The following is a 26,181-nucleotide window of genomic DNA, read 5'->3' as shown; positions in this document are numbered from 1 at the left end:
TTTCTAAAGAAGGACTCACGTGTTATTTCAGTCACAAAAAAAAAGAACAAAATGAAAAGAATATATTAAAAAGTGTGTGTTTGTGTGTCTATATATATATATATATATATATATATATATATATATACACACACATCTATTTAAAAAAAACAAAACACAAAAAATAGATATGTGTGTATATATATATATATATATACACATACATACATACAAACACACGCATACATCTGTTTAAAAAAACAAAACACAAAAAAAGATATGTGTGTGTGTGTGTATATATATATATATATATATATATATATATATACACACATACATCTATTTAAAAAACAAAACACAAGAAAAAAAAAGATATGTGTGTGCATGTATATATGGTTATATATATATAAATACACATGTATATATATATATATACACACACACACACACATCTATTTAAAAAAACAAAACACAGAAAAAAAAATATATATATATACCGGTATATTAGACAGTTCCCAATCCATGTATACTTTTGACCTTTACATGAGATGGTGAGATTGTCGACATCTGGAATTCGGTGCTAGCTGGTGATTTCACCTGCGGATGGAAGCAGTGCAGCATGGCCCTGGCATCGGCCCTCCCGATCTCACTGACAAAGCAGTAAAGCAACGGGTCAGCCAGACAGTTGACGCTCGATAACGCCATGCTGAGTTTATATGGCATAAATATTTCCTTGGCGAAGTGGCAATTTCCCGGTTCATAGATGGCCCGGAGGAACAACACTACATGGTACGGTGTGAAGCTCAGCACGAACGTCACTACAATGGTAAGAAGCAAATGTTTAATTTTGCGTTTGTCTTTGGTTGCCGTGGCTTGGTTAAGGTTCACCGCGACGTAAATCCTATAGTAGCAGACCGCCATGATCATCAGCGGCAAAAAATGCCCAACGCAGACGTTGATAATACTGAAAGTCGCTTGCCATGGCACCATGGGGAAAACGTCGTAACACAAGAGGTCCTGTGTGTTATTGAACGTCTCGTGTTTGAGGACGATGATGATGTTCGACGCGCACTGTATGGCCCACACCACCAAACTGACCAGCGCCGCCACTCTCCTCGTCCGAAGATGGTGGTATTTTAAAGGATAGACCACGGCGAGGTAGCGGTCCAGAGAGATGCAAGTCAGGAAGCCGGCGCTGCTGTACAGATTGGTGTGCATCATGAATGCACTTAACCGGCAAACCCATTCGGGAAAGCGCCAATTGTCATGGTGGAGGCTAAAGTCGACCCACAATGGTAGAGTTGAGGTGTAGAGGAGGTCCGCAAAGGACAAGTTGAATAAATATATACCTAATTCATTTTTCTTCGTCACTTGTAAGTAGGAAACGTACAGTGAGATCAGATTGGCGGGAACGCTGACGACGATCACGGTGATATAAATGGTGGGGAACAACACTTGATCAAAACTGTGCTCTGGGATACAAGAATTAGTGTGGTTACTTGTCACCAGTCCAGCTTGCATTATAACAACAACACAATTATCTCATTAGTCCTTCCCTTGATGAATCATATTACTTCGAGTGACGGTTTATCGATGATATATATATATTTTTTTTCAGTTGAATGCCTCATGCGTGCCGGGGTTGTGCTGAGTAGATTCAAAGTCTAGATAACAAAAAAAAGAGAAAAAGAAGTCAAACACAATGAAAACCGGCTGTTTTTTTTTTTTTTTTTTAATCAATAAAAACAAAGGCAGTAAGCAAACAAAATGATTAAAAGTTACAAAAAAAAAACAAAGTCATTGTGGTTTTATCATGGTTTCTGGTTATGCAAATAATAATAAGAAAAGTGCAATTACGCCGAGTGATTACAGAGCATTTGTCTCTTTCCCCAGACATGACTAAGCTCGGCTTTGTGCTCTGCAGCTGCATGCAGAATGAGAACTATAATTTTCGCCAGCGCGCAGATTATTTTACCCTGATTGCTCAAAACTGTCATTAGCAAATTTTTTTTAACGAAAGCACAACAAAACCAAGAATGTGAAACTTCCTGTGGAATCCGCCTCGGTGCGTGACCCTGTTTGTTAGAAAGGCAGTGTGTGGCCTACTGAATCTTATGTAATTATGATACTTAAAGAGACCCTGTCAGGTCAGAAATCAAAACAGCAGCTCCCCGCAAGCCCCCATTCACACCTGCATGCCAGGAGGACATGTTCTAAGCTGCATTTATAGCAGGCGTGCTGTGTTGTGTTGCTATACCTTTTGTTCAGTGCACCAGCAAGACAGGACAAGGCAGGCAGTCCCACAATGTAAAACTGTTAAATCTCGCACCAGGGCCGGATCTAGCCTATCTGATAGGCCGGAGTGCAGTAAAAAAAAAGCCAACATTGTGTGGGTGTCACTGACTGTCTGTCACACAGTATCACAACCTAAGATATCTCAATCAGAGTCCCCCTTTACATCAGGAGTCCTCATTAGAGTCCCTCTTTACATCAGGTTCCCATCAGAGTGCCCCCTTACATCAGGTGTCCTTATCAGAATGCCCCCTTATATCAGTGTTCCCATCAGAGTGCCCCTTACATCAGGTATCCCCAGCAGGGTGCCCCCTTACATCAGTATTCCCATCAGAGTGCCCCCATACATAAGGTGTCCACATCAGGGTGCCCCCTTACATCAGGTGTCCCCACCAGAGTGCCCCATTTACATCAGGTTCCCATCACAGTGCCCCCAACCATCAGGTGTCCCCATCAGAGTGCCCCCTTTTCATCAGGTTCCCATCACTGTGCCCTCTTACATCAGGTGTCCCCAGCAGAGTGCCCCCTTACATCAGTATTCCCATCAGAGTGCCCCCTTACATCAGGTGTCCACATCAGAGTGCCCCTGTACATCACGTGTCCACATCAGGGTGCCCCCTTACATCAGGTGTCCACACCAGAGTGCCTCGTTTACATCAGGTTCCCATCAGAGTGCCCCCTTACATCAGGTGTCCCCAACAGAGTGCCCCCTTTACATCAGTGTTCCCATCAGAGTGCCCCCTTACATCAGGGTCCCCATCAGAGTTCCTCCTTACATCAGTGTTTCCATTGGAGTGCCCCCTTACATCAGTGTTGTCATCAGAGTGCCCCCTTATATCAGGTGTCCCCAGCAGAGTGCCCCCTTTACATCAGTGTTCCCATCATAGTGCCCCCTTACATCAGTGTTCCCATCAGAGTGCCCCCTTACATCAAGTGTGCACATCAGAGTGCCCCCTTACATCAGTGTTGCCATCAGAGTGCCCCCTTACATCAGGGTCCCCATCAGAGTTCCTCCTTACATCAGTGTTCCCATCAGAGTGCCCCCTTACATCAGGGTCCCCATCAGAGTTCCTCCTTACATCAGTGTTCCCATCAGAGTGCCCCCTTACATCAGTGTTCCCATCAGAGTGCCCCCTTACATCAGTGTTCATATCAGAGTGCCCCCTTGCATCAGGTGTTCCAATCAGATTGTCCCCTTACATCAGGTTCCCATCAGAGTTCCCCCTTACATCAGGTTCCCATCAGAGTGCCTCCTTAAATCAGGTTCCCATCAGAGTGCCCGCTTATATCAGGTTCCCATCAGAGTGCCCTCTTACATCAGGTTCCCATCAGAGTGCCCTCTTACATCAGGTGTCCCCATCAGAATGCCCCCTTACATCAGTGTCCCCATCAGAGTGCCCCCTTACATCAGGGTCTCCATTAGAGTGCGTCTTTACATCAGTGTCCAAATCAGAGTGCTCCTTTACATTAGTGTTCCTATCAGAGTTCCCCCTTACATCAATGTTCTCATCAGAGTGCCCCCTTAGATCAGTGTCCCCATCAGAGTGCCTGCTTACATCAGGTTTCCATCAGAGTGCCCCTTTACATCAGGTGTCCACATCAGAATGCCCTCTTACATCAGTGTTCATATCAGAGTGCCCCCTTACATCAGGTGTCCCCATCAGAGTGCCCGCTTACATCAGGTTCCCATCAGAGTGCCCGCTTACATCAGGTGTCCCCATCAGAGTGCCTGCTTACATCAGGTTCCCATCAGAGTGCCCCCTTACATCAGGTTCCCATCAGAGTGCCTCCTTAAATCAGGTTCCCATCAGAGTGCCCGCTTATATCAGGTTCCCATCAGAGTGCCCTCTTACATCAGGTTCCCATCAGAGTGCCCTCTTACATCAGGTGTCCCCATCAGAATGCCCCCTTACATCAGTGTCCCCATCAGAGTGCCCCCTTACATCAGGGTCTCCATCAGAGTGCGTCTTTACATCAGTGTCCAAATCAGAGTGCTCCTTTACATCAGTGTTCCTATCAGAGTTCCCCCTTACATCAATGTTCTCATCAGAGTGCCCCCTTAGATCAGTGTCCCCATCAGAGTGCCTGCTTACATCAGGTTTCCATCAGAGTGCCCCTTTACATCAGGTGTCCACATCAGAATGCCCTCTTACATCAGTGTTCATATCAGAGTGCCCCCTTACATCAGGTTCCCATCAGAGTGCCCGCTTACATCAGGTGTCCCCATCAGAGTGCCTGCTTACATCAGGTTCCCATCAGAGTGCCCCCTTACATCAGGTTCCCATCAGAGTGCCACCTTACATCAGGGTCCCCATCAGAGTTGCTCCTTACATCAGTGTTCCCATCAGAGTGCCCCCTTACATCAGGTTCCCATCAGAGTGCCCCCTTTACATCAGGTGTCCCCATCAGAATGCCCCCTTACATCAGGTTCCCATCAGAGTTCCCCCTTACATTAGGTGTGCACATCAGAGTGCCCCCTTACATCAGGTTCCCATCAGAGTGCCACCTTACATCAGGGTCCCCATCAGAGTTGCTCCTTACATCAGGTGTCCACATCGGAGTGCCCACTTACATCAGTGTTCATATCAGAGTGCCCTCTTGCATCAGTGTCCCCATCAGAGTGCCCCCTTACATCAGGTCCCCATCAGAGTTCCCCCTTACATTAGGTGTGCACATCAGAGTGCCCCCTTACATCAGTGTTCCCATCAGAGTGCCCCCTTACATCAGGTGTGCACATCAAAGTGCCCCCTTACATCAGATTCCCACTAGAGTGCCTCCTTACATCAGGTGTCCACATCAGAGTGCCCCCTTACATCAGTGTCCACATCAGAGTGCCCCCTTTCATCAGGTGTCCCCATCAGAATGCCCCCTTACATCAGTGTCACCATCAGAGTGCTCCCTTACATCAGTGTCCACATCAGAGTGCTCCCTTACATCAGGTTCCCATCAGAGTGCCCCCTTACATCAGGGTCCCCATTAGAGTGCTCCCTTACATCAGGGTCCCCATCAGAGTTCCTCCTTACATCAGGTGTCCCCATCAGAGTGCCCCCTTACATCAGTGTCCACATCAGAGTGCTCCCTTACATCAGGTTCCCATCAGAGTGCCCCCTTACATCAGTGTTCCCATCAGAGTGCCCCCTTACATCAGTGTTCCCATCAGAGTGCCCCCTTACATCAGGTTCCAACCAGAGTGCCCGCTTACATCAGGTTCCCATCAGAGTTCCTCCTTACATCAGTGTTCCCATCAGAGTGCCTCCTTATATCAGGTGTCCACATCAGAGTGCCCCCTTTCCTCAGGTGTCACCATCAGAGTGCCCCCTTACATCAGTGTCCCCATCAGAGTGCTCCCTTACATCAGTGTCCCCATCAGAGTGCTCCCTTACATCAGTGTCCACATCAGAGTGCCCCCTTTCCTCAGGTGTCCCCATCAGAATTCCCCCTTACATTAGTGTCCCCATCAGAGTGCCCCCTTACATAAGGGTCTCCATCAGAGTGCGTCTTTACATCAGGTTCCCATCAGAGTTCCCCCTTACATCAGTTTCCCTTCAGAGTGCCACCTTACATCAGGTGTCCCCATCAGAATGCCCCTTTACATCAGGTTCCCCTCAGAGTGCCCCCTTAAACAGGCGGTGAGGAAGCATCACATTGCTTTTTTTTCTTTATCTAAACCCCACAGAAAGTAGGTTACATGGTGGTCAATGTCATAGTTCACATCAGCGTTTGCAGTTCCAGATTGTTTCGGATACAGAAAAAAAAGTAGAACAGGCTGCAATTTTCCTGCACAGAACTGCACTGGAATGCACACGTCCCTATTTAAAATGAAGAAAAAGATAGGGGAAAAAAAGAAGTGGAACGCACCAAAAACGCAGCGGAACGCACATGTCCTTAGTTACTGTTCTTGCAAAGTGCAGGGTCTATTGGCCTTTAGTAAATCCACCCCCAGTGTGTTTTGCATTGACATCTCAGGGTGATAAGATCAGGTCAGGCAATACAAGTCAATGACTGGAAACAAAAAAACAAGCAGAAAAGTGAAAACAACCCACAAACTCCTCTAGATTGTCCCTCAACAACAAAGAGTGGTGAGGCGGTGCGACCGGAGTCGGATCATGCACGGCTGTCCTCGGGGTGTTGTGGGTTAAAGGGAAGAAGTTTGTATTTTAAACATTTTCATTTACAACAGCCTTGAAAACAAAGTGCTCTAGGTGTCACCGCACTCACAGGCCACGCATGGCATGCTGCACGTTCCAGGGGACATACAATCAGAATTGGAACTGTGGCAAACATGTCATGATCTACATATGAATTAGGTACCAGGAGCACTAAGTCTCAGATTCACACCTACGCAGGGGCGGACTGACAACTCATGGGGCCCCCGGGCAATAGGGGATCATGGGGCCCCTGCATCCTCGCCCACACTCAAACCACACCCAAAAAAGCATATGAAAGGAACCAGGGGCATCTCATGGGGCCCCCTACTGACCCCGGGCCCTCGGGCAGTGCCCGAGTGCCCAAATGGTCAGTCCACCCCTGCACCTATGCGTTTTCCACTGCGTTTTGCAAAAACGCAGTACAGTCTATTTAACACGATTTTCTACGGGACAGGTTCACATCTCCGCGTTTTCACCCGCTGCGTGCTTTAGAAAGGGACTTTTTTAAACGCAAAAGGTAGCATTTTTGGTTCTGAAGAATTCAATGGAGATGCTGCAGAAAAGCATGTAGTGCATTTTTACTGCGTTTTTGCTGCATTTTGTGTCTTAAATCTGCCTAGCAGCAAGAAAAAAAAAATAAAAACCCACAAAGCACATCAAAAACGCATGTGCAAAAATGCAAAATGCACTGCAGAAATGTGTCAAACGCAAACTGCATAGGTGTGAACCGAGCCTAAAACAAAACCCTAGCTGTCAAAGCACTGGGAAATCAATGGGAGCTGAATCTGACAAATTAAAAATGCCCACTTTCTGGGCTAAAAGGCAAGAGGGTGTCGAAAAAACAGCATGGGGAGGGGGGGGGATTTGTAGGGAAGAACTGCCTTTGGGAACATTGCAAAAAAAAAAAAAAAATCCATGCAGCCATGGCCAGTGATTGTTTTTATCGCTGATATTTACAAAAACGCTGATATTTACAAAAATTTCCTATAGTGGGAATGAAATAAAAAATTGCATAGAGCCCCCCCCCCCCCCCCCCCCGAAAAAAAAAAAACCCTAAAAACATACCAGAACGTTTGAGTCTGATATGGATTTTAAGGGGGTACCTCTTACAAAAAACAAAAATACATGAGGTCCCCCAGGAAATCCATTCCAGGCCCTGAATCAGAGTATGAAGCATGGCTGGCCAGGAAAAGGTGGACATCCCCCTCCTAAACCATACCAGACCACATGCCCTCAACATGCCAGGTGGGACCCTCCCTAGCATAGCACCTTGCCCTGTCTTACGTTGATGAGGACAAGGGCCTCTTCCCCACAACCCTGGTTTGGTGGTTGTAGGGGTCTGAGGGTGGGGGGCTGTCTTAATGCATGAGCACCCCTGGGACATCCTTGCATTACATCTGTAGCACCCTCTAGTGTTGCTAGAGAATTAGTAAAATGTAATGGATCACCCAGTAGTTGGAGTGAGCATGTATGACTAGGGGTCAAACTCAGGTTAGGCTGGATGACTCAGAAGGATGGGCCTCTACCACCTCCCCCTGGTTCCAGATGTCCATGTAAGTGTCCAGAAGCTAGTGGGCAGAGGGGTAGAGATCTGGATCTACATATTTATGGGATTGTAAGACTGTAAGAGCAGGGCCCTTGAATCCCTCGTGTTCTGTTTTGTTACTGTATTGTCTCATGTTCTGTCTCCCACTATAATGTACAGCGCTGAGCAAACCTTTTAGCGCTATATAAATACTGTATAATAATAATAATTGGAGTCTGACCAATCCCAGGCAGGAGGTCCTGGCAGTGTGGGAAGATCGACCCATGAATATGGAAGAGCCAGCCAGCAAGGGGAGCCAGGTGGAAGATTACTGAAGGTGCTTTGTGTAGCCTGGGAGGGGACCCTGGAGAAGGAGGGGTTCTGCCTACAGGCTGGAGACTGGAGGAAAGGAAAGGAGGCTGACAGCAGGAGCTTCACTGCCTTACAGTCCACTGAAGGGAAGGACAACCTGCAAGCAGGGACAGAAACTGGCTCCTTGAGAGGCCTGAAAGCAGTTTACCCAAAGCTCCAGGATACAAGGACAGTGTGAGCACCTCCACACCCCCGAGGCCTACAGGAGAGAGGGCTGCCAGGTACTATACTTAACCAGTTCTCCCTGGGACAGTGCTGCCTTCCTGTCTTGGAATCTCTTGCGCCAGGATATTCATCAAAAGACAGCCAGGTGGATGGTCATTTCCTAGCTGGTGTCTGAAGAGATTCCACTTAGAGGGGACCAGGTGCTCCTCACAGAGACTGTGCTGTTTGATTGATTAGGAGACTGTGCCACTCTGGCTGGAGTAGAAAGTCCAGAAGTTTGTCCTCAGAGGTTTTGCTGCAAGTTGGGCGTCCCCTATATCCCGAACCCTCTCCAAGTTGTTTATCCCCCAAATAAAACAACAAAACCAAGCTAATGGACTGGTTACTGACTCTGAATGGAAGTTGGAAAATGCATTTTGCCTGGCTGACCAGGATATAGAGAGACTCAATACTCAGCTGCTCCTTCGAGGGTGAGCGCTACATATCATGCTTGCCAACTGTCCCTGATTTGCCAGGACAGCCATGCTTTTTTACTGAGCTGTCCCAGGATGGCCTCCTGATCCCAGTACTGTGCCCTCCTGACTTCCCTGTACTGTTCCCTCCTGACTCCCCTGTACTGTGCCCTCCTGATCCAAGTACTGTGCCCTCCTGACTCTCCTTGTACTGTTCCCTCCTGACTCCCCTGTACTGTGCCCTCCTGGCTTCCCCTGTACTGTGCCCACCTGACTCCCCCTGTACTGTGCCCTCCTGATCCCAGTATTGTGCCCTCCTAACTCCCCCTGTACTGTGCCCTCCTGACTTCCCCTGTACTGTGCCCACCTGACTCCCCCTGTACTGTGCCCTCCTGATCCCAGTAATGTGCCCTCCTGACTCCCCCTGTACTGTGCCCACCTGACTTCCCCTGTAATGTGCCCTCCTGACTCCCCCTGTACTGTGCCCACCTGACTTCCCCTGTACTGTGCCCACCTGACTTCCCCTGTATTGTGCCCTCCTGAATCCCCCCCGTACTATGCCCTCCTGAATCCCCCCCCCCCCGTACTGTGTCCTCCTGACTCCCCTTGTACTGTGCCCTCCTGACTCCCCCTGTACTGTGCCCTCCTGATCCCAGTATTGTGCCCTCCTGACTCCCCCTGTACTGTGCCCTCCTGATCCCTGTATTGTGCCCTCCTGACTCCCCCTGTACTGTGCCCACCTGACTTCCCCTGTACTGTGCCCACCTGACTTCCCCTGTATTGTGCCCTCCTGAATCCCCCCCGTACTGTGCCCTCCTGACTCCCCCCCCCCCCGTACTGTGTCCTCCTGACTCCCCTTGTACTGTGCCCTCCTGACTCCCCCTGTACTGTGCCCTCCTGATCCCAGTATTGTGCCCTGCTGACTCCCCCTGTACTGTGCCCTCCTGATCCCTGTATTGTGCCCTCCTGACTCCCCCCCGTACTGTGCCCTCCTGACTCCCCCTGTACTGTGCCCTCCTGATCCCAGTATTGTGCCCTCCTGACTCCCCCTGTACTGTGCCCTCCTGATCCCAGTAATGTGCCCTCCTGACTCCCCCTGTACTGTGCCCACCTGACTTCCCCTGTAATGTGCCCTCCTGACTCCCCCTGTACTGTGCCCACCTGACTCCCCCTGTACTGTGCCCTCCTGATCCCAGTATTGTGCCCTCCTAACTCCCCCTGTACTGTGCCCTCCTGATCCCAGTAATGTGCCCTCCTGACTCCCCCTGTACTGTGCCCTCCTGACTTCCCCTGTAATGTGCCCTCCTGACTTCCCCTGTACTGTGCCCACCTGACTTCCCCTGTATTGTGCCCTCCTGAACCCCCCCGTACTGTGCCCTCCTGACTCCCCCCCCCCCCGTACTGTGCCCTCCTGACTCCCTCTGTACTGTGTCCTCCTGACTCCCCCTGTACTGTGCCCTCCTGATCCCAGTATTGTGCCCTCCTGACTCCCCCTGTACTGTGCCCTCCTGATCCCAGTATTGTGCCCTCCTGACTCCCCCCCATACTGTGCCCTCCTGAATCCCCCCCATACTGTGCCCTCCTGACTCCCCCCCCCCCCTCGTACTGTGTCCTCCTGACTCCCCCTGTACTGTGCCCTCCTGACTCCCCCTGTACTGTGCCCTCCTGATCCCAGTATTGTGCCCTCCTGACTCCCCCTGTACTGTGCCCTCCTGATCCCTGTACTGTGCCCTCCTGACTCCCCCCCGTACTGTGCCCTCCTGACTCCCCCTGTACTGTGCCCTCCTGATCCCTGTACTGTGCCCTCCTGACTCCCCCCCGTACTGTGCCCTCCTGACTCCCCCCCGTACTGTGCCCTCCTGACTCCCCCTGTACTGTGCCCTCCTGATCCCAGTATTGTGCCCTCCTAACTCCCCCTGTACTGTGCCCACCTGACTTCCCCTGTACTGTGCCCACCTGACTTCCCCTGTATTGTGCCCTCCTGAATCCCCCCGTACTGTGCCCTCCTGACTCCCCCCCCCGTACTGTGTCCTCCTGACTCCCCTTGTACTGTGCCCTCCTGACTCCCCCTGTACTGTGCCCTCCTGATCCCAGTATTGTGCCCTCCTGACTCCCCCTGTACTGTGCCCTCCTGATCCCTGTATTGTGCCCTCCTGACTCCCCCTGTACTGTGCCCACCTGACTTCCCCTGTACTGTGCCCACCTGACTTCCCCTGTATTGTGCCCTCCTGAATCCCCCCCGTACTGTGCCCTCCTGACTCCCCCCCCCCCCCGTACTGTGTCCTCCTGACTCCCCTTGTACTGTGCCCTCCTGACTCCCCCTGTACTGTGCCCTCCTGATCCCAGTATTGTGCCCTCCTGACTCCCCCTGTACTGTGCCCTCCTGATCCCTGTATTGTGCCCTCCTGACTCCCCCCCGTACTGTGCCCTCCTGACTCCCCCTGTACTGTGCCCTCCTGATCCCAGTATTGTGCCCTCCTGACTCCCCCTGTACTGTGCCCTCCTGATCCCAGTAATGTGCCCTCCTGACTCCCCCTGTACTGTGCCCACCTGACTTCCCCTGTAATGTGCCCTCCTGACTCCCCCTGTACTGTGCCCACCTGACTCCCCCTGTACTGTGCCCTCCTGAACCCAGTATTGTGCCCTCCTAACTCCCCCTGTACTGTGCCCTCCTGACTCCCCCTGTACTGTGCCCTCCTGATCCCAGTAATGTGCCCTCCTGACTCCCCCTGTACTGTGCCCACCTGACTTCCCCTGTAATGTGCCCTCCTGACTTCCCCTGTACTGTGCGCACCTGACTTCCCCTGTACTGTGCCCTCCTGAACCCCCCCGTACTGTGCCCTCCTGACTCCCCCCCCCCCTACTGTGCCCTCCTGACTCCCTCTGTACTGTGTCCCCCTGACTCCCCCTGTACTGTGCCCTCCTGATCCCAGTATTGTGCCCTCCTGACTCCCCCCCATACTGTGCCCTCCTGAATCCCCCCCGTACTGTGCCCTCCTGACTCCCCCCCCCCCCCGTACTGTGTCCTCCTGACTCCCCCTGTACTGTGCCCTCCTGACTCCCCCTGTACTGTGCCCTCCTGATCCCAGTATTGTGCCCTCCTGACTCCCCCTGTACTGTGCCCTCCTGATCCCAGTATTGTGCCCTCCTGACTCCCCCTGTACTTTGCCCTCCTGATCCCAGTATTGTGCCCTCCTAACTCCCCCTGTACTGTGCCCTCCTGACTCCCCCTGTACTGTGCCCTCCTGATCCCAGTAATGTGCCTTCCTGACTCCCCCTGTACTGTGCCCACCTGACTTCCCCTGTAATGTGCCCTCCTGACTCCCCCTGTACTGTGCCCACCTGACTTCCCCTGTACTGTGCCCTCCTGAATCCCTCCGTACTGTGCCCTCCTGACTCCCCCCCCCCCCATACTGTGCCCTCCTGACTCCCTCTGTGCTGTGCCCTCCTGACTCCCCCCATACACTGCCCTCCTGACTCCCCCTGTACTGTGCCCTCCTGACTCCCCCTGTACTGTGCCCTCCTGACTCCCCCCGTACTGTGCCCTCCTGATTCCCCCCGTACTGTGCCCTCCTGACTCCCCCCCGTACTGTGTCCTCCTGACTCCTCCTGTACTGTGTCCTCCTGACTCCTCCTGTACTGTGTCCTCCTGACTCCCCCCGTACTGTGCCCTCCTGACTCCCCCCGTACTGTGCCCTCCTGACTCCCCCTGTACTGTGCCCACCTGACTTCCCCTGTAATGTGCCCTCCTGACTCCCCCTGTACTGTGCCCACCTGACTTCCCTGTACTGTGCCCTCCTGACTCCCCCCCGTACTGTGCCCTCCTGACTCCCCCCCGTACTGTGCCCTCCTGACTCCCCCCCGTACTGTGCCCTCCTGACTCCCCCCCCCCCGTACTGTGCCCTTCTGACTCCCTCTGTACTGTGCCCACCTGACTTCCCCTGTACTGTGCCCACCTGATCCCAGTATTGTGCCCTCCTGACTCCCCCTGTACTGTGCCCTCCTGATCCCAGTATTGTGCCCTCCTGACTCCCCCCCGTACTGTGCCCTTCTGACTCCCCCTGTACTGTGCCCTCCTGACTCCCCCTGTGCTGTGCCCTCCTGACTCCCTCTGTGCTGTGCCCTCCTGACTCCCCCCCATACACTGCCCTCCTGACTCTCTCTGTACTGTGCCCTCCTGACTCCCCCTGTACTGTGCCCTCCTGACTCCCCCCGTACTGTGCCCTCCTGACTCCCCCCGTACTGTGCCCTCCTGACTCCCCCCGTACTGTGCCCTTCTGATTCCCCCCGTACTGTGCCCTCCTGACTCCCCCCCCGTACTGTGTCCTCCTGACTCCCCCTGTACTGTGCCCTCCTGACTCCTCCTGTACTGTGTCCTCCTGACTCCCCCCGTACTGTGTCCTCCTGACTCCCCCCGTACTGTGCCCACCTGACTTCCCCTGTAATGTGCCCTCCTGACTCCCCCTGTACTGTGCCCACCTGACTTCCCCTGTACTGTGCCCACCTGACTTCCCCCGTACTGTGCCCTCCTGACTCCCCCCCCCCCCCCCGTACTGTGCCCTCCTGACTCCCTCTGTACTGTGTCATCCTGACTCCCCCTGCACTGTGCCCTCCTGATCCCAGTATTGTGCCCTCCTGACTCCCCCCGTACTGTGCCCTCCTGATCCCAGTATTGTGCCCTCCTGACTCCCCCCGTACTGTGCCCTCCTGATTCCCCCCGTACTGTGCCCTCCTGACTCCCTCTGTGCTGTGCCCTCCTGACTCCCCCCCATACACTGCCCTCCTGACTCCCTCTGTACTGTGCCCTCCTGACTCCCCCCGTACTGTGCCCTCCTGACTCCCCCCGTACTGTGCCCTCCTGATTCCCCCCATACTGTGCCCTCCTGACTCCCCCCGTACTGTGTCCTCCTGACTCCCCCTGTATTGTGCCCTCCTGACTCCCCCCGTACTGTGCCCTCCTGATTCCCCCCCGTACTGTGCCCTCCTGACTCCCCCTGTACTGTGCCCTCCTGACTCCCCCTTATATTGTGTCCTCCTGACCCCCCCTGTACTGTGTCCTCCTGACTCCCCCTGTACTGCACCCTCCTGACTCCCCCTGTACTGTGCCCACCTGATCTCCCTGTACTGCACCCTCCTGACTCCCCCTGTACTGTGCCCTCCTGATCGCAGTATTGTGCCCTCCTGACTCCCCCTGTACTGTGTCCTCCCCCCCCAGCCCCCGTACTGTGTCCCTCTTGTGTTGATTAGTGTTTGATTTATGACATGTTTTGTTATTGTTTAAAATCACTTTTATTGAAAGCACTAATTATGTTTGATTCTATAAAATATTTATACTTTTTAAAAAAAAATTTAACAGTAGGTGTGTAAATCGGGGCAGGCTGGTAGGGGCCCCAGTACATTACTTTGCCCAGGGGTCCATGATGCTGTTAAGATGGCCCTGGGGGAGGGGGGGCTTATCTGAATTTTGAAGCCTCCTTTATTAACAATTTAATCATGTCTTCCAGTGATGCAGAGCCATGTCATTTGCAATGCCCTGACAGCCGACAACATGTCAAAAGGAAAAAAAATGCCACCACCGAGACGTGTCACACTTGTTCGCTTGTCACCCACTGAATAGAAAGTCCTGTGGGTGACAATTATAAATCTCCAATAAATACAGCGCTCAAATCTCAGATGAAACAATGTTGCAAGATATATACAATTAAATAGCAAAATAAAGTGCTACAAAATAAACAGTGTTGTCACTTGTGCTTTGCAAATATTCAAAGGTTATATAACCCCAATGGATGACAGCTGTTATATACAATGGGTGGGGTCATATCATTGACTATATATACTGTATATATATATATATATATATATACAGTTGCAAGAAAAAGTATGTGAACCCCTTGGGATTACGTGGAGTTTTGCATGAATTGGGCATAAAATGTGACCTGAACATCATCTAAGTCACAACAATAGAAGAACACAGTCTGCTGAACATAATACTACACAAACATTAGATGTTGCCATGGTTTAATTGCACATAACATGTAAACATTCACAATGCAGGGAGGAAAAAGTATGTGAAGCCCTAGCTTAATGACTTCTCCCAGAGCTAATTGGAGCCAGGAGTGAGCCAACCTTGACTCCAATCAGTGTGATGATATTGGATGTGTTGCTGACAGCTGTCCTGCCCTTAAAAAACACACACCTGTTTTGGGTTTACTGGTTTCAAGAAGCACTGTCTGATGTGAACCATGCCTCGCAAAAAAAAGCTCTCAGAAGACCTACGATCGAGAATTGTTGACTTGCATGAAGCTGGAAAGGGTTACAAAAGTATCTCCAAAAGCCTTGATGTTCATGTGTCCACGGTAAGACAGACTGTCTACAAATGGAGAAAGTTTAGCACTGTTGCTACTCTCCCTAGGCGTGGTCGTCCTGTAAAAATGACTGCAAGAGCACAACGCAGAATGCTGCATGAGGTAAAGAAGAATCCCAGAGTGTCAGCTAAAGACCTACAGAAATCTCTGGCACATGCTAACATTTTTGTTGACACATCTACAATAAGGAAAACATTAAACAAGAATGGAGTACATGGGAGGACAACACGGAGGAAGCCATTGCTGTCCAAAAAGAATATTGCAGCACGTTTGAAGTTTGCAAAAGAGCACCTGGATGTTCCACAGCACTACTGGCAAAATATACTGTGGACAGATGAAACCAAGATTGAGTTGTTTGGAAAGAACACACAACACTATGTGTGGAGAAAAAAAGGCACAGCACACCAACATCAAAACCTCATCCCCACTGTGAAACATGGTGGAGGGAGCATCATGGTTTGGGGCTGCTTTGCTGCCTCAGGGCCTGGACGGATTGTTGTCATTGATGGGAAAATGAATTCCAGAGTTTATCAAGACATTTTGCAGGAAAACGTACGACCATCTGTCCGCCAACTGAAGCTCCGCAGAGGATGGGTGATGCAACAGGACAATGACCCAAAGCATACAAGTAATTCAACAAAACAATGGCTGCAACAGCACAGAATACGCCTTCTGGAGTGGCCCTGTCAGAGTCCTGACCTCAACCCGATTGAAATGCTGTGGCATGACCTTAAGAGAGCGATTCACACCAGACATCCCAAGAATATTGCTACACTGAAACAGTTTTGTAAAGAGGAGTGGTCCAAAATTACTCCAGATCGTTGTGCAGGTCTGATCTGCAACTACAGGAAACGTTTGGTTGAGGTTATTGCTGCCAAAGGAGGGTCAACCAGTTATTAAGTCCAAAGGTTCACATACTTTTTCCTCCCTGCACTGTGAATGTTTACATGTTATGTGCAATTAAACCATGGCAACATCTAACGTTTGTGTAGTATTATGTTCAGCAGACTGTGTTCTTCTATTGTTGTGACTTAGATGACATTCAGAGCACATTTTATGCCCAATTCATGTAAAACTCCACGTAATCCCAAGGGGTTCACATACTTTTTCTTGCAACTGTATATTACAATATATTGCCAAATGTATTGGGTCAGCCCTCAAAGTCATTAGATTCAGGTGTTCCAATCCCCTCCATGGACACAGGTGTGTACAATCCATCCCCTAGGCATGCAGACTGCTTCTACAAACATTTGTGAAAGAATGGGTCGCTCTCAGGAGCTCAGTGACTCCAAGCGTGGTCCCGTGATAGGTGGTCACCTGTGCAATAAGTCCATCCGTGACATTTCCTGGCTACTAAATATTCCACGCTCAACTGTTAGTGGGATTATAACAAAGTGGAAGAAACTGGGAACAACAGCTACTCAGCCACCAAGTGGTAGGCCACGTCACATGACAGGGCGGGGTCAGTGCATGCTGAAGTGCACAGTGCGCAGAAGTCACCAACTGTCTGTAGAGTCAATAGCTAAAGACCTCCAAACTTGGTGTGGACTTCAGATGAGCCCAACAACAGTGCGTAGAGAGCTTCATGGAATGGGTTTCCATGGTCGAGCAGCTGCTACCAAGCCTTCCATCACCAAGTACAATGAAAGCGTCGGATGCCGTGGTGTAAAGCACGCCGTCACTGGACTCTAGAACAGTGGAGATGTGTTCTCTGGAGTGACCAATCACACTTCTCTGTCTGGAAATCTGTTGGATGTGTCTGGGTTTGGCGGTTGCCAGGAGAACGGTACTTGCCTGACTGCATTGTGCCAAGTGTAAAGTTTGGTGGAGTGGGGATTATGGTGTGGGGGTGTTTTTCAGGAGTTGGGCTTGGCCCCCTAGTTCCAGTGAAGAGAACTCTTAAGGTGTCAGCATACCAAGACATTTTGGACAATTTCATGCTCCCAACTTTGTGGGAAGAGTTTGGGGATGGCCCCTTCCTGTTCCAACATGACTGCGCACCAGTGCACAAAGCAAGGTCCATAAAGACATGGAGGAGCCAGTTTGGGGTGGAGGAACTTGACTGTCCTGCACAGAGTCCTGACCTCAACCCCATAGAACGCCTTTGGGGCGAATTAGAGCGGAGACTGCGAGCCGGGCCTCCTCCCCTGACATCAGTGCCTGACCTGAACTGACCTGAGTTGAAGCTGTTATAGCTGCAAAGGGCGGGGCCAACTCAATATTGAACCCGGACAGAGACTGGGGGCCATTAAAAGTCATGTGTGTGGAAAGGCAGGCGGCATAATACTTTTGGCAATATAGTGTTTATATATATATATATATATATATATATATATATATATGAACAGGGGCGGACTGACCATTTGGAAACTCAGGCACTGCCCGAGGTCCCGGGGTCAGTAGGGGGCCCCATGAGATGTCCCTGGTACCTTTTTCATAGGCTTTTTTGAGTGTGAGCAAGGACACAGGGGCCCCATGATCCCCTATTGCCCGGGGGCCCCATGAGTTGTCAGTCCACCCCTGTATATGAACCATTGACAGAGGAGAGCTATTATGTATATTAATGGTAGTAATACCGCTACTGTACAAGATGTTCTGCTACTGCTGAACAGGTAAATGTTGGGGCATCCTTGAGCTCATCTCAAATTATGATTGGGCCACCTTAGAGGAGTGCTAAGGCAAGGTGCCCTGCTGGCCGCTCCAACCATCCATGATCTGCCTGCATTGTATAGAGAAGCACAGAAACCCAGTGATGACACTTGTCAAAAATAAGGTATGTAATGTTTTTCACGTTTTCTTTTTTCTTTGTTTTACATTCTGCCCAATAACATCACAAAAAGGTTTTGCACGCTAATTTAATTAGCACGTTGATTCTGTGCAGGAATGGAGCTTTTGATGTGTTTCGTTTAGGATTTGCTGGTTCTGTATTACTAATAAAAGACAAAGATTGGGTCTGTCCTTCCTTATGTATTACAGGCACCCCCATCCCCCCATCCTGTTTTGCAATAGGACAAGTGATGAGAAGCTTTGAGATAATGACATATTCTGATGATATTCGTCGTTCACATTTTCCACAAACTCAGACAAACACAATACTTACAGAGGGCACTTCAACTCCGTGACACTAAACTTCTGTGTTTCACTTCTCGTAATCTCACAATTCAAAGTGATTTATACACAGGAAGTCACACAAGCAGGCAAAGGGGAACCAGCAAACACGAAAACCCAAAACCACACTCTCATATCTGACCCCTGACCTTCCCTTCAGTCTTCCACAGTTGTACAGGCTCCTTTCTTGGACTGAAACCAGAGAATACAAAATATAAGCAGATTAAACTTCAACTTTAAATGTAACATAGTTGCTAATTTATCTTTGTCAGCAGCAGTATCACTCCTTGTAACCATTGTCAAGCTTCTACTACTTGGTCCTCTGACCCAAAGTAAAAAAAAAACTATTTTCCACAGTGAGTTCTGGGCAGTGTTACCTCCTTTTGGGTCCTCCAAAGTAACTAGATCATCCCTTTTCTCTTGCACATTGGATGTTTTCGCTTTTTAATTAGAATACATTTGGTCCTTTTGGAGCAGAACGTTTTGGAGAAAACTAGCTTGGTGTTCACTTCACATGTTGCTCATGTCCTCATCATTCTTTTGGAAATGTCCAGTTGCAGGAGGAGGGTCATAATGCCTGGCAACTTGGTTCTTATGGTACATTTCGTTCTGGTTGAAACCAGAGTTGGAAGGCTCAACATGAGTATTTTTCCACTCTCTTGTCATTTCCTGACCATCATAACTGTTGGATGTCCCTCATGGCCCAGATACAGGCTTCCTCTGAACATAAGGATGCCTTTCAGTAACCTGGAGCACATTGAATCCAAGACCCAAGATCAACACATTTTTGTAGCTATGACATGTCAAATTCTTCTGATAAAGCTCTCTTCATAGCCCATGGTCATGAAAACTGAATTGCCCTCCAGTGGTGAGTTCCTTCGATGCCTTTCAGTAACCTGGAGCACATTGAATCCAAGACCCAAGATGAATACATTTTTGTAGCTCTGACATGTCAAATTCTTCTGATAAAGCTCTCTTCATAGCCCATGGTCATGAAAACTGAATTGCCCTCCAATGGTGAGTTCCTTCAATGACTTTCAGTAACCTGGATCCCATTGATTCCATGACCCAAGATGAATACATTTCTGTAGCTATGATATGTCAAATTCTACTGTTAAAGCTCTCTTCATAGCCCATGGTGCCATGGCATTGGGAATTGTATTGGCAGCAAGGAAGCAAACATACTCATCTGCTATGCTGTAATTTGGGGCTGAACATTGGAATAATCTCAAAAGTTCCTCAGCTGTTTTTGTAGGTCTAGGTTGATATTTCAAAGACCAAGAACCTTTCGTTCAACTTTGGTGGAATGTGTAGAGCAAAGAGGGTAGCTCGCCTCCAACGGTTGGTGATGTGTTAAAATTTCGAAAGCAAGTCCATAGAAAAGATATTTGTGAAATGTTTCAGATCACATCCCCAAACAACAGCTAAAGTTTCTTTTCAGTCTAGGTGTGGAGTCTATCAACATCTGAAAAGCTCTGCTTACCAAATAAAAGTTCCTGATGGACCAGCTTGAAGGGTTTCTTCAGTTTTCATGGAAATCTTAAATGCCTTCCAATGTAGAGATATCCTTCTCCAGTAACCTGGGGCACATTGATTCCATGTCTTAAGTTGAATACATTTTTGTAGCTATGACATGCCTTGGTCTGATGATAAAGCTCTCGTCGTGGACCATGGTGCTGAGGCACAAGGAATTGCATTAGCAGCAATGGAGCAAACATATTCATGTACCATTATGTGGAAGGGGGCTGAACCTTGGGATAATCTCGAAAGTTCATCTGCAATTTTTGTTGATCTAGATTGGAATTTTGAAGACAAAGAACCTGCCTCTCAACTTTGGTGGCAGGTGTAGAGAAAGCAGAATAGATCACCTGCAATGGTTGGTGATGTGTCTAATTTCCAAAAGCAATTTCATAGAAAAGATATTTTTTAAACGTTTCCAAATAACTGCTAAAGTCTCAGTTCAGTCTAGTTGGGGGGGTCCAAATACATCTGAAGAACTCTGCTATCATAATGAATGTCCCTCATGGCCCAACTGAAGGGTTTCTTTGAACACAAAGATGCAGTTTTCATGAAAAATTAAATGACTTCCAGGGGAGAGGTACTTCTATGCCCTCTGGTAACTTGGAGCACATTGAGTCCATGACCCAAGATGAATACATTTCCGTAGCTATGACATGCCCAAATCTACCGATAAAGCTCTTTTCATGGTCCATAGTGCTATGGCATGGGGAATTGCATTAGCAGCAAGAAAGAAAATCTATTCCTTTGCCATGGTGTGATTTGGGGCTGAATCTCAGACATTCTTCTGCTGTTTTTGTAGGCCCATGTGGGTATTTTAAAGACCAAGAACCTGCCACTCAACTTTGAACTTTGAAGGTGTAGACCACAGAGAGTAGATCACCTCCAATGGTTAGTGATGTTTCACATTTTCAAAAGTAAGTCCATAGAAAAGATATGTGTGAAATGTTTCACATTCCCAAACGACTAAAGTCTCTTTCCAATCTAGGTGTGTGGTCTATCCATGTCTGAAGAGCTCTACTTCCAAAGGTCCTCACCATGTTGTTTGTGAACTAGGATGATACCTAAACCCACAGGGTTGCTAATTCAGGGTGGTGAAGCTGAATCTAAACAGGCTTTAATGGTTTCTGCAGTTTTTTTTTTACTTTTAATCAATGCTGTTTATTACCCCCCACCCCACCCCACCCCACTCCCAGGTCCCATAGCCAAAACAGGAAGGGAAAGGAAGTCCCGTCAAAGTGAGGGAATTCCTGGTTGTCACCAGAACTAGTGTCCCCTTTAGAGGTATTTCCATCAATTCCTATTCTAGTTAAAAAAAAACAAATTTGGGATTTTGCTCATCCCTGGTTTTAATGGTTTCTGCAGTTTTTTTTTTTTAATCAATCCTGTTCATTACCCCCACCCCACTCCCAGGTCCCATAGCCAAAACAGGAAGGGAAAGGAAGTCCCGTCAAAGTGAGGGAATCCCTGGTTGTCACCAGAACTAGTGTCCCCATTAGAAGTATTTCCATCAATTCCTATTCTACTTAAAAAAGACAAATTTGGGATTTTGCTCATCCCTGGTTTTAATGGTTTCTGCAGTTTTTTTTTAACTTTTAATCAATGCTGTTTATTTCCCCCCACCCCACCCCACTCCCAGGTCCCATAGCCAAAACAGGAAACAAGAGGAAGTCCCGTCAAAGTGAGGGAATCCCTGGTTGTCACCAGAACTAGTGTCCCCATTAGAAGTATTTCCATCAATTCCTATTCTAGTTAAAAAAAACAAATTTGGGATTTTGCTCATCCCTGGTTTTAATTGTTTCTGCAGGTTTTTTTTTTACTTTTAATCAATGCTGTTCATTACCCCCACCCCACCCCACTCCCAGGTCCCATAGCCAAAACAGGAAACGAGAGGAAGTCAAAGTGAGGGAATCCCTGGTTGTCACCAGAACTAGTGTCCCCATTAGAAGTATTTCCATCAATTCCTATTCTAGTTAAAAAAAAACAAATTTGGGATTTTGCTCATCCCTGGTAGATAATCTACCGTATTTTTTGCCGTATAAGACGCACTTTTTCTTCCCCAAAACTGGGGGGGAAATGTCAGTGCGTCTTATGGGGCGAATATGGAGCGGCCAGTCCGGTATTTCCACCGCGGCCGTGTCAGAATACCGGGCCGGCCGCTCAGCTCTGCAGCGGGACCTTACCTGTTCCTCTATCCAGCCGCGCGCTGTCTTCCCGGCTTCTGTAGTGTGGGCGCTGGACTTGACATCCGGGTGCCAAGTGCGCATGCGCAAGAAGCGGTGCTTTTTGTAAATGGTAAGGCGGTACCTGGGACACATGACAGATCCCAGAAGCCGCCGGACCAATCACAAAGTGCAAGTGCTTCTCGCTCATGCGCACTGGGCACCCGGCTGTCATGCCGAGCGCCATTACAGAAGCCGGGAAGACAGCGCGTGGCTGGATCGAGGAACAGGTAAGATCAAACAAAAACTCTGCGGAAGTAAGAGCGGGTACCTGTCAAATTCAGGTACCCGCACCCACCTCCCCAAAGGTCAGCAGTCATCTGTACTATCCGCAGTCTCTGGTCATCCCTGTGCTGTCCGCAGTCTCTGGTCATCTCCTGTACTGTGTCCGCAGTCTCTGGTCATCCCTGTGCTGTCCGCAGTCTCTAGTCATCCCTGTACTGTCCGCAGTCTCTGGTCATCCCTGTGCTGTCCGCAGTCTCTGGTCATCTCCTGTACTGTGTCCGCAGTCTCTGGTCATCCCTGTGCTGTCCGCAGTCTCTGGTCATCTCCTGTACTGTGTCCGCAGTCTCTGGTCATCCCTGTACTGTCTGCAGTCTCTGGTCATCCCTGTGCTGTCCGCAGTCTCTGGTCATCCCTGTGCTGTCTGCAGTCTCTGGTCATCCCTGTGCTGTCCGCAGTCTCTGGTCATCCCTGTGCTGTCCGCAGTCTCTGGTCATCCCTGTGCTGTCCGCAGTCTCTGGTCATCCCTGTGCTGTCCGCAGTCTCTGGTCATCTCCTGTACTGTGTCTGCAGTCCATTAGTTCAAAATTTTTTTTTCCTGTTTTCTGCCTCTAAAACGTAGGTGCGTCTTATGGTCAGGTGCGTCTTATACGGCGAAAAATACGGTAGTTTATTTCTCATAACTAATTAAACCATCTCTACAATTTAATGTAATATGAAAGCACAAGCTTAGAAAAATGTGAATGTCAGATCAAAAAAATGACATGTCCCATAGGCACAACAGGAAGTGAAGGGGGAAAAAATAGACCTGACAGGTCAGTAACTGTAACTGTAACTGTAAATAAAATGAAAATAAAAAAGTTTTGCCTTTACTTTCAGTAAGACTTCTGTAAACTTTTTTTTCTTTTTAAAGTGTGGATAGAGATCCGTGAGGCCAGTGTAAATAAATTAAGTGCCTCCTGTGCATAAGCCCTGCTTCACACTGATGCGAATTGTCATGCGATTTGACCCTTCAAATCGCATCCAATGATCTGCAATGGAACCGATGTAACTTCATCGGCATCGCACAGATTAGAAAAGTAGTTCCTGCACTATTTTTGCCGATTTGGGGTGCGACTTGCAGGGCTGCTGTTAAAAACTATGGGGCCGCATACAACCAACCTTTAACTTTTTGACTTTAAACAACAACCTGATGCAAAGTATGAATATATGTTTCCCATGAAGGATATTCAATCTTTTCTGCATTAGACTCCGGAGTGGCGCTGTGACCGCTGACTAACACTGTGTCACACCGGGTGCAACTTGCCAGGCGATTTGCCACGCCATGGGAATTGAAAATCGCATGGCAAGTCGCACCCTATTGTCCGCAATTACGCTTGGTTCACACTGAATGCGATTTAAAATCGTGCATTTTGTTTGTGATTTTACCGCGTTTTCTGAAGATTTGTTTGCAACTTGTGAAGATTTCCCAACGATTTCTTGCGTTTTGCAGTGCGATTTCAATTGTAGTCTATGTATGTGAAATCGCAACAAACTGCAGAAAAAGTCATACAAGAACTACTTTTGAAAATCGCGCTGCAGCAACTCGTGTATGTTAAGACACTCACTCACATTCATTAGATCCGATTTCAGGTACGATCTCAATTCCCAAATCGCACCTGAAATCGCAGCGGTGTGAACCGGGGCTAAAAGCAGTCATATGGGTGCGTTTGCGACTTGGCCGGAGCTGCACCGATTTCTAAAGTCGTGCATGCGCTACTTTAGGAGCGACTTGCATAAACATCTGGGCAGATGTCTTGCAAGTCGCACCTCAAGCCGCAATGACATCCAACTTTGAAGTCATGCGACTTCACTGGAAGTCGCATGATTTAAAAGTCGGATTGGTGTGACCGGGACTTTAAACAACAACCTGATACAAAGTATCAATATATGTTTCCCATGAAGGATATTCAATCTTTTCTGTAATAGACTTCGGAGTGGCGCTGTGACCGGTGACTAATACTGCGTCACACCGGGTGCAACTTGCCATGTGATTTGCCACGCCATGGGAATTGAAAATCTCATGGCAAGTCGCACCCTATTGTCCGCAATTACGCTTGGTTCACACTGAATGCGATTTAAAATCGTGCATTTTGTTTGCGATTTCACCACATTTTCTGAAGGTTTGTTTGCAACTTGTGAAGATTTCCCAACAATTTATTGCGTTTTGCAGTGCGATTTCTATTGTAGTCTATGTATGTGAAATCGCAACAAACTGCAGAAAAGGTAATACAAGAATTACTTTTGAAATCACGCTGCAGCAAATCTCGTATGTTAAGACACTCACATTCACATTCATTAGATCCGATTTCATGTACGATTTCCCAAATCGCACCTGAAATCACAGCGGTGTGAAGCGGGGCTAAAAGCGGTCAGATGGGTGCGATTGCGACTTGGTCGGAGCCGCACCAATTTCTAAAGTTGTGCATGCGCTACTTCAGGTGCGACTTGCATAGACATCTGGGCAGATGTCTTGCAAGTCGCACCTCAAGCCGCAATGACATCCAACTTTGAAGTCATGCGACTTCACTGGAAGTCGCATGATTTAAAAGTCTGATTGGTGTGACCGGGACTTTAAACAACAACCTGATACAAAGTATCAATATATGTTTCCCATGAAGGATATTCAATCTTTTCTGCAATAGACTTCGGAGTGGCGCTGTGACCGGTGACTAAAACTGCGTCACACCGGGTGTAACTTTCCATGCGATTTGCCATGCCACGCAAGTTGAAAATTGCATGGCAAGTCGCACCCCATTGTCCGCAATTAGGTTTTGTTCACATTCACGCATTCACATTCATTAGATCCGATTTCAGGTACAATTTCAATTCCCAAATTGCACCTGAAATTACGGCGGTGTGAACCGGGGCTAAAAGCGGTAATATGGGTGCGATTGCGACTTGGTTGGAGCCGCACCGATTTCTAAAGTAGTACATGCGCTACTTCAGGTGCGACTTGCATAGACATCTGGGCAGACGTCTTACACGTCGCACCTCAAGTCGCAATGACATCCAACTTTGATTTCAAAGTCGGATCGCTGTGCCCGGGACTTTAAACAACAACCTGATACAAAGTATCAATATATGTTTCCCATGAAGGATATTCAATCTTTTCTGCAATAGACTCCGGAGTTGATACCCCCCCCCCCCTCCAAGTATAAAAGCCAAAAAAAACACAAAAATTGCTCAAGATTTTCTCAATATGTCAAAAACATACTTTGTTCTTACCTCCGGCTGAATACCTCGGGTTCCCAGTGAAGGAAGAGTGAATTTCCTCCGTAGATGTGGAGGGTACGATGATCGCAGCGAGAAGGTGCCCTCCTCTGATTGGCAGGTCCTGGGACAGCCCAGGGTCCTGTCAATCACTCAAAATTTACAGTCAACGAAGAAGTCCCTTTTCCGGGGAGGAGGGCGGCTCACTCACATGTGTTGGATTTCATCACAATCTCATTTTCTCTTGAAGACGGAGAAAGTTTCGTAACGTCGACATGTAAAGCGGCGCTCCGATTTCACCACCAATGAGCGTGGCGCAGAGCCAAGCGTAGATTACTATCTATCACACACACTTGGATCCACGTATTTAAAGGGCTGTAATACGAGGATGGCAGCGCTGCGTGTGCAAACAAATGTCAGTTATCCTCGCCCTCCGGAGGATTCCCCCCCTTTCCTGACCAGGCCATTTTTTTGCGATACGGCGCTGCATTACTTTAACTGACAATTGCGCGGTCATACAATGGGAATCTAATCCCTCTCCACTTACAGGGGATCTAATCC

The 26,181-nt window shown here is 48.8% G+C and overlaps 1 protein-coding gene across 1 annotated transcript; it reads right to left on the bottom strand.

Annotated features, from left to right (window-relative positions):
• Window positions 1-330: 330 nt before the first annotated feature.
• On the bottom strand, window positions 331-25,720 carry LOC149435000 (G protein-coupled receptor 65-like). The gene is made up of 2 exons (XM_089663107.1): window positions 25,636-25,720; window positions 331-1,643 (listed from the first exon to the last, which is right to left on the bottom strand). Exon 2 carries the CDS (start codon window positions 1,498-1,500, stop codon window positions 484-486), a length of 1,017 nt encoding a protein of 338 aa, XP_089519233.1. The 5' UTR covers window positions 1,501-1,643; window positions 25,636-25,720; the 3' UTR covers window positions 331-483.
• Between the last annotated feature and the right edge of the window lie 461 nt (window positions 25,721-26,181).

The sequence above is a fragment of the Staurois parvus genome, unplaced genomic scaffold (genome assembly GCF_062004578.1).
Source record: "Staurois parvus isolate SC_StPar_1 unplaced genomic scaffold, SC_StPar_1.0 ptg001627l, whole genome shotgun sequence".
Lineage (NCBI taxonomy): Eukaryota > Metazoa > Chordata > Amphibia > Anura > Ranidae > Staurois > Staurois parvus.
This window is presented reverse-complemented; position numbering and strand designations above follow the sequence as displayed.